The sequence below is a fragment of the Lacerta agilis genome, chromosome 14 (genome assembly GCF_009819535.1).
Source record: "Lacerta agilis isolate rLacAgi1 chromosome 14, rLacAgi1.pri, whole genome shotgun sequence".
Taxonomy (NCBI): domain Eukaryota; kingdom Metazoa; phylum Chordata; class Lepidosauria; order Squamata; family Lacertidae; genus Lacerta; species Lacerta agilis.
In genome coordinates this window covers 13192798-13205528 of record NC_046325.1, presented here as the reverse complement: position 1 = coordinate 13205528, position 12731 = coordinate 13192798, and the positions used below count along the sequence as shown (strand labels likewise).

At 44.2% G+C, this 12731-nt stretch overlaps 1 protein-coding gene across 1 annotated transcript in view; it reads right to left on the bottom strand.

Moving 5' to 3' along the window:
- Positions 1-8741: 8741 nt before the first annotated feature.
- SETD1A (SET domain containing 1A, histone lysine methyltransferase) overlaps positions 8742-12731 on the bottom strand; it is a 29252-nt gene continuing 25262 nt past the window's right edge. The window contains 5 exon segments of the mRNA XM_033168920.1: positions 8742-9596; positions 10116-10253; positions 11677-11705; positions 11708-11795; positions 12592-12702. Coding sequence (XP_033024811.1) covers positions 9423-9596; positions 10116-10253; positions 11677-11705; positions 11708-11795; positions 12592-12702 — 540 coding nt within the window. The 3' untranslated portion in view covers positions 8742-9422.

The following is a 12731-nucleotide window of genomic DNA, read 5'->3' as shown; positions in this document are numbered from 1 at the left end:
AGCTGTGCCAGTGATCAGATTAAGGGCAAGATGGTAACTCCAATGGCAAGACCAAAGGTCATCCTGGCCACGCACAGTGGTTAGAGCACCCCTTCAACTGGATTTCCCAGAGAGCTGAAGGTGCTTTCGGAAAAGGGCTTGCCATTTCTGGCGCAAATGCGCCTCCAGCCCACTTCCTCTTTGGGCCAACAGGGCTTGGTATTCTTTCAAAACCAGTCCGTTTACAGGCAAGAGCGGAACAAATTTCTATATGTGATGGGAAGTGAAATGACTCTCTCAGAAACGATTGTGATACGGTACACTTCACACCTGGGCCTAAGCTTTCAGATGCAGCAGAAAAGTTATTTATAAAAGGCATTAGGGTCCAACCAAACATATTCCACATCAGGATTCTACCAATGCATGTTGGAGACACGATAGTCCAGTTTTATCATGGGAAGGGTGGTAATAATAATGGTGGTAATAATAATAATAATAATAATAATAATAATAATAATAATAATAATAATAATAATAATATTTATACCCTGCCCATCTGGCTTGGTTTCCCCAGCCACTCTGGGCGGCTTCCAGCAAAATATTAAAATACAATCATTCATCAAATATTAAAAACTTCCTTAAACTGCCTTCAGATGTCTTTTAAAAGTCAGACAGTTGTTTATTTCTTTGACATCTGGTGGGAGGGCGCTCCACAGAGCGGGCGCCACTACCGAGAAGGCCCTCTGCCTGGTTCCCTGTAACTTCAGTGTCCGGACAGAACGATTGGGGGTGGGGAAATGTATTAATCTAGTTCTAGGAATATGTGCCGAAATGGTCTTTCAAAGTATCGATAATTATGATAATTTCCTGGTATTTGGAGCATTAAGAGCTGCCTTGAGCAGAGCAGCGGTGGTTTCTAAAGGAGACAGGTGAAAGGTAAATGGGAAGATAAAACCTGCTGACGTATCTGGATATCTGTTAGCCCAGGTTGCCAAGGAAGTAAACCGTAACTTTACTGCTACAGTCAATGACCAGCACTGATATTTGCAGTACAAAGGATTTTTGTGGCTCAAATGGCATTTATATTTCCTTCTCTTTCTTTCTTCACTGTCTTCTCCGATTCTCCCTTCAAGGATTTCATGCTTCTTTGACTATCAGTTTGCGTTGTAGATGGAGAGCTCTGTTTCAGAAATCCCATTTCTATTTATTTAAAAGCATTTACAAACCACTGAACGTTTTAAAAAAAACATGTCAGCTGTGTAGAGTAAAAAACAGAAACACAGTACCAACTGAAGTCATCAAAACAAAGAACAAAACCACAGCCTACAGCCAATAAAACAGCAGTACATAGCCACATAAAAACATTTGAAGGTGACTAGATCAAAAGCAAACATATAAAACGGCATCCAGTCTTAGGGGTCATGGAATGCCTGGGCAAAAGAATAAAAAATGAAGTCTTTGCAAGACGTCTGGTGTAACTGGTGGTTGCTGCTTCTCCATATGGCAGAAGGAAGGGCAATTCATGGGAGAGGAGGAGCAGCAGAAAATGCCCATTTTCAGATCACCAGCCTAAGGCATTCCATAGGGTGCAGTGCTACAAATAGAATCTCCCCGGATGATCTGAATGATCTTACAGGTCTACACAGGGAAAGGCAGCCTTTCAAATAACCTGGTTGTTTAGGGATTACGCATGGGCGTACCCAAGGGGGGGCAGGAGGGGGCACCTGCCCCCCCTAGAAGCAAAAAATAATAATAATTAAATGGTTATTGGCAGCCTAAAAGGAAAAAAAAGCTCTCCTAAAAAGCTCAACTACTGGTCTTTCTCCCCCTCCCAAAATCTAAATAACAATTGAGCTCTGCCGACCGCAGCCGGCCACTGTGTGTGTGTGTGTGTTGCGCCGGCTGATCATTGCAAAGGAGCTTTGGAAACAGTTCCCTTGCATGGTGAGTTGCGATGGCTGAGGATCCTAGGAAACTGAGTTTTTCAGCCATTTGGGGGCTTTCTGTTTTGGGGGGGAGTTTTTCTGTTTTTTGAAGCTGTTTTTGTTTGTTGTTTACACAATATGGTCAGTAATCTAAAAACGAACTGAACCCCTAAAAAACGGGGCATTCCTCATCCCCAAAAAAGGTCAACAACTTTGAGCTGAACCCCAAAAAACAGGGGTAGATCACTGCTGAAAGTAGATCACAGTCTCTTGGGAGCTGGCCACCCCTGGTATAAGACATGTAACTCGAATAAAAATTTAAAAAAATTTTCAAGCAAATAATTGTAATAACTACCGTAATAAAGCACTGCTATAATTATATATAATTTTCCTAAAATTTTGGTTTCATTCGCCTTTCTGTGCTGAAATGTCACAACCTGAACGACCATGGCTTGCCCCCCCTAGTTTTGATCCTGGGTACGCCCCTGGATTACAGTAGTACCTTTGTTCTCAGACTTAATCCGTTCTGGAATTCCGTTCCAAAACCAAAGAGTTCCAAAACCAAGGTGCGCTTTCCCATAGAAAGTAATGCAAAATAGGTATTTTGTATCATATGTGGTTGGGATGTAGAGAAGTTACAAATTTTTGGGAAATTATATATAATGAATTGAAAAAAAAATTCAAAATGACATTTGCAGGTCATTGCACTGACGAAACTGAGCAACTCTTCACGCCAGTCATCCGAATCCAACGTTGCTTCCTTAGAAGCCTTGGCATCTAGGATGGAGCTCAAATTGCCATCTCCCCATCTAAACCCAGGTCTTTAATTACACTTTGCCCTTACCCAATTCATATGAAGGGAAGGGCTTTGAGGTGCAACGTGCAATTGCCCACACTGGGGAAAACTACCGGTAGTTCTGCTTTCCAAAGCCATGGGAATTTCTGTCAAGGGAAATCTGACAAGGAGCCAGAGGAACGGCACTAACTATACTTTGAAGTGGGGCCATTTTTTGGGGTGCAATAGATGCCTGTGTCCCCATCTGGTATCATTAATATCCCCATTTCGTCTGTGGGATGGGAGAGAACGTGCCTTGCCCAAGGCCACCTACCAAATTCATGAAACAGCAAGTTTGGTACTGGGGAGGCTGTGTCTCTTAGCTGCCGCTTGATAGCAACAGTTTCTGGGGTGTTGGGCAAAATTTATGGGAGCGGAGAAGAAACTTGGGGAATTGCCACCTTCCTGCTCTGAGTAGCCGTTCTTTCCACCAAATGCCGCCACAGGAGTGTCTGAAGGACCATTTTACTTGTAAGGTACCGGTAATTGGTTATGGATGGATAACTTGCCCAAACTGCATACAAACAAGTTTTAGTTTTTCAAATGTCAGTGGTCTTAATTGCAAAGGAATAGGTCAACTGCTGTTCAAGTGGAATTGATATTTATTTGGGAAATGAACTATGGATGCAGACCTACGGCCTCTGATGGATGAGAGCAGGGCAGGCTTACAAATAATGAAGCACGAGTTAGTTATTCACAATATTTTCACTAGGTCCTGGGTGTGCAAACTGATGGTGGCAAAGTTAAGAAGGAAGTCAAGCCCTGTAAAGCTTCCTAGCTTAACTACATGAAGGCAATTTGGATTTGATGCAAGCAAAAATATAACGGTTTACAAACCTGGTGTGCGAGTTTGCCACCCCCCCCCCAAAAAAAAACATTTTCAATTTGAAAAGCCCTGAATTATCTTATGGAATTCCTATCTCAGTCTTTCTCCAAAGACCTCAGAAATGCATATGTAGTCACCTCCCCCCTATCAGGTGGGCCGGTGAGTCTGTCATGAAATTAGCCTAATGAAATGTTTCATGGCTGAGTGGGAACCTGAACCCCAACCTCCTTCCTTGCCCACAGCCCAGCACTTTAGCCCAGGTCTTGCCAACTTGGTGCCCTCCAAGTGTATTGGATGACAACTTCTGTTCTTCCCAGCCAGCGCATCTTGGTTGGCAGGGGCTGCACTGACAGCTACGCTGACCTCGCATGCGTGACTTAAGGGCAGGCAGGCAAGGTTTGCGTGGCTTAAAAACTCAGGCTTGTTTTGGTGTGGTGCGCGCTCAGCCCCTGAGCCTAGAAATGAGAACAAGAACCGCGCTCCAAGGTTTTTGTTTTGTTTTTGTACAATAAAAGTTTAATGACTTTTATAAAAATGTGCTATCTGGCACCAAGTAATGAGTCCACAAATTATTAACATATTTACAGGTAGGAAGCCAATAAGATCAAATGAAAATATATTTATATATATATATCTATATATATAACATTTATATAGACAGACAGAGGAATGGGGATGTACATTTAAAGAGACCCATCCGCTGGGCAGCCAGGGAAGGGAGAGGGAGAGGGAGAGGGAGAGGGAGAGAGAGGGGGGGGGGAGAGAGAAAGAGAAGGAGAAAGAGAAAGAGAAAGAGAGAGAATGAATGAATGAATGGGACCCATCCATCAATCCATCTGTGCACATGGCCACCCTCTGCATTACACACAAAACTCCCAGCAAGCTGCCACTGCTGCTAGAGAAGGTTAAAAAAAGCTTAACCCTCCCTGGTAAAGATATATATCTTTTTGGATATCTATTTTATATATATATATATATATATTACATATATGTACACAGGGGGGGAAATGCACATAAGAGAAAGAGGCGGGTGGCTACGTAATTCTAGAACCATTCAGCTCGAAGAAGCTGGAAAATTAAGAGTCAGCTCTGAAAGATGAAAGAACCTTGTGGTATTCATTAAAGCATCTGGAACAATTTGCACAGGTTTGGTTGGGGGGAATTATTATTATTATTTTAAAAACAATCTTATCTGTTCTGTCTGATGAGTTACATAAACAAAGTTAGAAACAGGATAAAATTTCCAGAGATCATCAAGCAGAAAATTTAGGTTTCCCCTTCTCTATTATTATTTTTTTTGGGGGGGGGGGAACCACTGAGGAACAAGACCTGGGGAGAGGAGAACTCATGCCAAAACTAAAGGGTTTGATGGTTAATTTGTCAACCCACAAAATGAGCTGGAGAAACCAACTGCAGGCAATGAGCAAATAACGGATTTCTATCCACAGCTTGGAAAAGGCACACTGGTGTATGCAAATAAATAGCAGGGGTTTCATAAGACCAGAAACTGTTCCGGCATAAAATATATGGCAAAATCTAATAAATGGAACTTTGCTAAAGGAGGTGAAATGCTGGTAGGAAACCTACCAAACCCTAATCCCGGGTATTCTCCCTTCCATTGGAGCCAAATGAAAGCTCTAATCCTCTGCTTGTGTATCTCAGTGGTAAAGTGATTCATACCCACAAATCTAAAACAAGGAGAGTCACACTCCCCAAGCCAGCCAAAACCTCCCTTTGAAATATTTGGGGACTGAAATGATGCAGAGCCTCTAAACACAGCGTTTGCGACTTGACTTCAGCAGAAAAGATTTACACCCAGTAAAAACAGAAGCTTGATTTGTCATGCCAACCTGCTGAAATACAGCCAGCTTTTCAAAAACCTGCCACCAAACATAATTCAGAGACATTATGTGATTTCAGCTCCACCCGCCTCCTCCCCAGCAATGTATTGGCTCAAAGGCACGATTATTTGGAATTAATATCGCAACTGTGAATAGAAGCGAGCTTGCTCTTACCAGAATTTCCAGTTGAAATCAGAATCCGTCAATACACTGAAAAGCACGGATAGCTAGGATGAAAAAGTTTGGCCAGTAGTTTATTACAGTTAAGAGATGGCTGTTGGTTTAAACTCGTCAGGGAGACTTGGAAGGATCTAGTTTCTGAACCTTTGAGATGAGATGGATTTTAAGGGGCTGGAGCTGTTGAAACAGCAGCCTGGAGTGTGAGGGCCTTTTAAAGGCTCAAATCCAACAGGCTGCTTGTTGTTTTGTTTTTTGTTTTTTAAAGGAAATGCAGAGAAGATGCATAATAAGACTTCAGTCATATCCTTCTGACTGACTGGGGGTGGGTGAGAGGGAAGCTTACAAACAGACAAACCACACTGCAGCAACGAATAATTTCGAAAAAGCCAAGAAGATGTAGGGTTGGGGTGAGAGATATTTCAAAATTTTAAATACAGCAGAGATTCGAGTTGGGAGAGCACACCAAAGACAGGCCAATATTTATCGGGCTTAGACAGGGACTTGAGAGATGTAAAAGGGAGGGCATAAAAAGGTCCGTTTATTACTGCAGCTGTTTTCACTATTTAATTACCTAAAATACATCTGTCTTCCGTGCAGGTGAAGATCCACCTGAGGATTTTAGGCAGAATGGAATGAGAGAATGACTGACTGTTGGAGGTGTGGATGGTTGGCCCTGTTTCTCATTGAATATGCCTGAAACAACTTCCTTCCTCCCCACCACCTCAATTAAATCTGTAAGTAGAAAATGTGTGTAGAGTTTATTTAGAAAGTCAATGGAATTATGGATGTTCAAGACTGAGATCACCTGGGGGTGGGGAGGGAGATCCAGACAGTGAGAAACAAAACAGGCAGCTACTTGAGATGATTCAGCCCCTTTTCACTTCAAAACAATGGTTGCTAACATAGGGTTTCCACAACTTCCTGTCTCTTTGGTTTCAAAACACTATAGTAGTGAGAGGGAAAAAATAATTTAAGCTTCTGACAAGAATTAAACAGCGTAAGATGCGCAACAAAATTATATAATCGAGTTCAGCAAACCTGCTTCAAGTATTGTGCTCCTTGTCCCACACACGAACAAAACACCCAACTTATATTGGGCAAGTCTTAATGGAGCCTTTTAGAGCAGGAGAGGAAGTCATCTGCCATTTCTTTAGATATGGAAGCATACCTTAAAACTGGCCAGGGCTTTTAGGGGAAGTGCCATGATTGCACCATAGTGAATAAAGAAAACGAGCAGAAAGCAGTAGCAATTTTAATCCTTCCCCCAATAGGATACACAAAAGAGGCAGAGTGGGAAAGATTTTACTAAATGCAGAGCAAAGTGAGAAAGGTGCCTCTTACTGGAACATAATTAGCCTTCAAATACTGGAAGAAATGAGGTGGAACTACAGACTATATCAGCCACCGAGGGTTCTGAAGTGTGTTTGCTAAACAACAATAATAAAAATGTATGGAAGGGGCCTTTTCACAGGAGATGTGGTGGGTGGAAGGTTCTTAAGTCTTCCTTGCTTCTCTCTACACTCCTGCCTCTCTTTCCACTCTTGGACCCACAGATGGGGTGCGAGATGGGGATTGGGGGCGAAACAGATGGAAGGAAGGATTGCGGGGGAGAAGCAGTAGCGAAACATTAAGCAGGCCCTCCCACTGATGCCTCGCCTGCTGAAAATGTCCCCACTTCCAACATTAACTATATTCAGCAAGGGTGGACTGGCAAACCATGGTTGCTGACATAATATGCTGTTCTTCGGCCCTAAGAAACACCGTATCAAGATGGGCACGTCTAAAACTCGCCCCAAGCATTTACGGGCTTGTGAGGTCAATAAGATACATCTCAGAAGGGCTGCATTTTATTCTGCTGGACTAGTTCAACCATTTATCCCACATCATATATGCCAATTGGGTGGAAACTGAGAAGTAAATGGATTCTCTGAATAGCTGTCTTGGGATGGGGAAGATTCGGGACACAGCAGAGGGCAGCAGAAAGAAGAGAGCTACCAGCCTGCATGCTGATCCTCCCTTGAAAGCAACCCCCTTGCCCCTCTCCACTATTAAAATATAGATGGAAACGTTTTCAGGTGTCACCTGTGGCTTCTCTAGAATGTAAAGGGCATTCTGGATGGGGAAAATTTTAAAGCAGCCAATTCCTCATAGCTCTGGACAGTCCACTGCAGGAAACACATGCTAGCCAGGGAGAAGATATGTTCCCAAACACCTAGCTCAGCACTATTCAAAATCCAAACACTGGGGCAAGCAGAATGAAGACAGAACTTTAAAATAAAAAAACAAACAAACCTGCTAAAATATTTCCATAAGCCTACTTTTAAAATCTTTCACTTTCAAAACTGACTCCCATTTAAAAGAAATAAACTTTGACCCCCCCGCCAGAAAGTTATATGCTCCCCCCCCAAAAAAAAATCCCAAGAGGGAAAAGGGGGGGAGAGAAGTCCTACTTGGCATCAAAGGAAATGGGTGGCACAGGGCAAGCAAGGATTAAAAAAACAGGAGAAGGAAATACATTGCAACATTATTTACAGTTTTCGTTTTAGTATGAAGAGGAAAACAAAATAAAATATTTACATACTAATAAACGCATGTGTTTCTACAAGAAACAGCCAATCCATCTGGAATAGATATATACACAACTTTCTTCTCCTAAAGAAAAATTATTAGGGGTGAGCTGGGATGTAGGAAAGTCTTAGCTTACGCTGTAAGTCAGCATCAGTTGAAGCCATAACTGTAACAAGGAAAGAAACTCAACTCCCCTTCATTATTACGGCTTGTCCCTGTCCCCCCCGTTTTACTACACGTTACAGAATTTTAAAAGTCAGAAAAGGGAGGTTGCAATATGAATGACACAATCTTAACTGGTTTTCAGGACCTCTATTTCTCTGGCCTCAAGTGCTTGGAAGGAGGAAGAATCAACGAGATGATAATTCTATGAGGAGATAAGAGACCGAAGCAGGAAGGTTCAAGTTTTTGCCCATGGTGAAAAATCTAGCCAAATGATGCAGCTGGACAATGACATGCTCCCCCCCCCGTCCCCCCTGGCCATTAGCAGAAAGATTTCAGGAGCAACCTTTAACCCCAGAACAAAGTCCCTGGGGCAGGGGTTGTTGCAGGCCTCTCTGTCAAAAAAACAACAACAGGAATCCCCCCCCCCACAACCCTTTGGAAATGTGAGGACAAATGCTCCACAATCTTAATTTTCAAGGGCCTGGGCAGCTCTTAGCTCTAGCAGATGTGCCCTCAGGGGCATCAAGCACTGCACTGCCTCAAAAGGTTTCATAGGAGGCACTGATCCCAACCTGCTAATCGACAGCTGGGTGCTGGAGATGCTTAACCTGAAATAGATGGTACCTAGAAGGGAAATTCCACCCCCACAGCCACCCTGCTGATTTCCTCAACATTGTAAGCCTTTCTCTTGAGTTTAGCAACAGAGCTGGTGGGCCTTGCAGAATTAACCACACTAATATCCAAGCCGTCTGAAGCTGGAAAGGGAAGGATATTTGACCTCTGCAAAGGGTCAGAATCTACAGGAGTTTTGTTAACTGGTTTCCCCAGGAATGTGTTGGGAGGCTGGAGCAAAAATGACAGCAACACCTGAAAATAAACTATCACCAGCCTGGCTGGGGGAAGAAAAAGGAACTTCTTGTTGATTCGAACCTGAGGCAAGGGAAGTGCTTTCTCATTGGCTGGGAACTTTAAAAGGTGTATGGATGGGTCTTAAGGCGACTGAGAGTTTCCCCACAACTCTGTGGGGAGAAGAGCTGAACTACGGGTAAGAGGCGAAGTTAGGGCTGGGGAAACAAAATAAATACGAACGCCAGGGTTATGTCTCAGTTCAGGGTGCCCCGGCAGTTCTCTGTGCCACACAGGCAAGGAATCTTGTTCTCCTCAATCGGGAACTTGTAGTCGTAAGTGATCTCCTCGTTGATGCTGATGGGCTGCTTGGAATAGATGACAATCTTCTTCTGGGATTCTATGGTGATGACTTTGGCATAGCAGTTGGGCTAAGAGAGGGAAAGATGGACAAAAGTGAACCGGACAGGATGTTAATACATCAGCTCTATGCCAATGGCAGCAGCAGCACCTCACTAGCTCACTATGTTACTCGTTTGGAAGCCAGGAGCACACCCCCCCCCACACACAAAAAGGTTCCATTCCCAAGGTGTGTGGAATGCAACAGCATACCAGAACCACTGCATGTGAAGCTAAAGAAGTGCCAGTAACAAGGGTGTACCATGTGAGGCCCAGGAAGCCTCTTCCCCACTCTCTGAACCAGCAGCCCGGGGCTTCTTTCTATAATTCACAGTTGCTCCCGGTGCCCCAGTCAGGATTTATTGACCTTTTTCATGGAAACAGGCACATTAGGGGCAGCTTAGTCTACCTCAAAATGAGATTAATACAGATAAATTAAACTGGAGTTTGTCCCTGCTCCTGTAACTCTGTAAAGTGGTAGGTTCATTAAAAACATTGCATGAATAAATGCATTTAATGAGAACTTCCTTTACAATGTCCGCGTAGCTCACCGTGCAGCAGTGGTTGATGAAGCGGGCTAGGTTGCCACATTTGGTGGCGTCAATTATTGTGTCGTGGTCCACACGGAAAAGGTAGCTGCTCCCAATGCCCTCTTGTGCATACCGCTTCTCGCGCATGTCAGCCACCACCTGAGAAGGAGAAGGAGTGAGTCAGGACACTCAAGAAGCAAGGCTGCTCTGTCGATGGAAGGGATGGGATTGCCCATCTAGGACAAGGATGGGGAATCCCTGGTCCTTGGGGTGGAATTGGCCTGTGAGGTTTGGTTTTCCCCAAACCATCACCACCTGCCCCATGCCTGACATCACATGTGACAACACCTGATGGGAACTTAAATCACGCAGCTGATCTCTGCAGAAAGGAGAGCTGAAGCATTGAGGTTCCTAAGCACCCAAGAAGCAGGTGGCTGATGGGCACTGGGGAAACGCTGCACAAAGCATCATGATGGCAGGTGATGGCGAGGTTGTCCTGCCTGTCAAAGTTGGCCCATAGAGAGAGATCTAGGAGGTGGAATGTGCCAGCATCTGGTGCTGTATACAGAGAAAGAACTGCAGAGTCTTGAGGCACCTTAAACTAAGATTAATAAAAAATGGTGCAATGCACTTTTGCGGGCTAGTGCCCACTTCACCAGGTGCATGAGGTGAGCACTTGTCCATAAAATCTTGTGCCATAATAAAGTTAAGTCTTAACGGTGCCATCAAGACTCCTTTTTGCTGCAGCCCTCTGAAAACAGTTAAGGAACTTTCCCAGTGCCAAAGTGCAAATTGACAGCTGTCGGTGCAGTGCTTCTCAGAAGCGTGGCTATTATTTGGCAAGGAAATTCCTTGGGTGTCGCTGCAAAAAAGGTTGGAACAATTTGAACTGTCACTCAGGAAACAAACAGGTCCTCCCAAGGCAGCAATGAAAAGGCAGCCCTGCTCTGTTGCAGTCTCCAGAGCACCCTCTGGTGTCAATTGGTTGCATATGCATGCATACATTTCATCGCCTCCAATGAGGAAATCCAGTTCAGTAAAGAACCTCACGGAGACCAAGCTTATTTCTTTTGGTAATTTCCCCCACTACTTCCCTATTGCACTAGCCCACTGGTCACAGTCCCCTTCCCACAAGCCATTGTTGTTGTTGTTGTTGTTGTTGTTTTAAAAACAGATAATACAAGGAAATACGGGGACAAGAACAGGTTTAGGGAAGGCGTCATCTTTCAAAAACCAAAGCAGTGGTAAAATCCTAGACAAAGCTTTCCTAATGCAACACAATCAGAGGTACAAAAAACATGTAGAGAGATATCTGCAGCGACCCTGTTAACTATGGCACCACCTCCTTTAAATACCAGCCATACAAAGCCAGAATGCTTCTGTGGGGGATAGGAGCGATCCAGCCACATTATGAAGTTTTACCTTTACAAAACGATTGTTTTAAACACAAGATAAAATTATATGACCAAGGCTGTGGACCAAGGCTGGTGCTCTTGTGTTATAAAGACAGGCTCACACAAGACATCAAGGCAGCAGAAACAAGAATTCCTTCCTAGACCTAGTCTCCTCCACTACTGCTCACCTGCCGGATGTTTTGACCCACATACTCATGACCATCTCATCAGCAGCAATTGGCTCCATGGCAAAGAGGCCCCATTCATGAATTCGACTCCGACCAAAGCGTAGCTTCTTCTTGCGGAACTATAGGGAAGAGGAGGACGGTGAGGAGAGGAATGATGGGTATGGGAGAAGCAGTGGAATACTTACGTGCGGTCTGGGACAGATGGGAGCCGAGGGCTAGGCTAAGTGTGCATGTTTGTGCAAAACTCACAGCATACCATCTGGATTCCAGACATTTCTTTGTAAAAAAAAAACCCTCCAAAATTATTTAGTCCTCAGGTTTCTAGAAAAAGGTTGCCTGATTTTTGCTGAATGCACACATGCTTCACCAACGACAAAGAGTCACCTAAAAGCACACTATAAGTGGATAGGTTGCCATGGCTCAAGATAAATGGTTTCTATGCTCCCATTAGCCCCTGTCATTTTCACTCACACTCCTAACACACTCACAGCCCCCACAATGTGATTTCCAATAGCAGAGAGCCAAATTCTGCAAAGGCTCAGCTACAGCAGATAAGATCCTGTGCCAAGTGCATTATCTGGAGTCCCTCAAACAATTAAATCTGAGCTTACAGATACCTTTCAAGCCAAAGCAATTGCTTTTGGTGAACCACAGACAAAATCTTTGTCCAAAAGCTCCCTTGCTTCCTATAGTGCAATGTGCTTTAATGCACCACGGGGATCAGGATTGGCTCTGTGAGGAAAGTCACCCCCTACTGAGAAGCCCTCCATGCCCAATTCTGGGAAGCCAGGCCAAGTCCATTGCCCTCTGCCTTCCAAAGGATATACTAGGATCACACTCCTACTCCCCCCAGCCAAGGGCGCATCTCCTGCTTGCTCCACTCTTTCAACCTGCTTAACAAGACAAATTGGGTACCTTCAGCTGGTTTAGTTTCAGAAGGTCGCTGTCCAATATGGCGGAGGAGCCAATGGCACTGAGCAGGCGCCTTTGCTCAGATCGCCGTTCAGACAGGATGCGGTTGGTGCCCTGAAGGAGGAGGGGAGAACTGGTTGAGA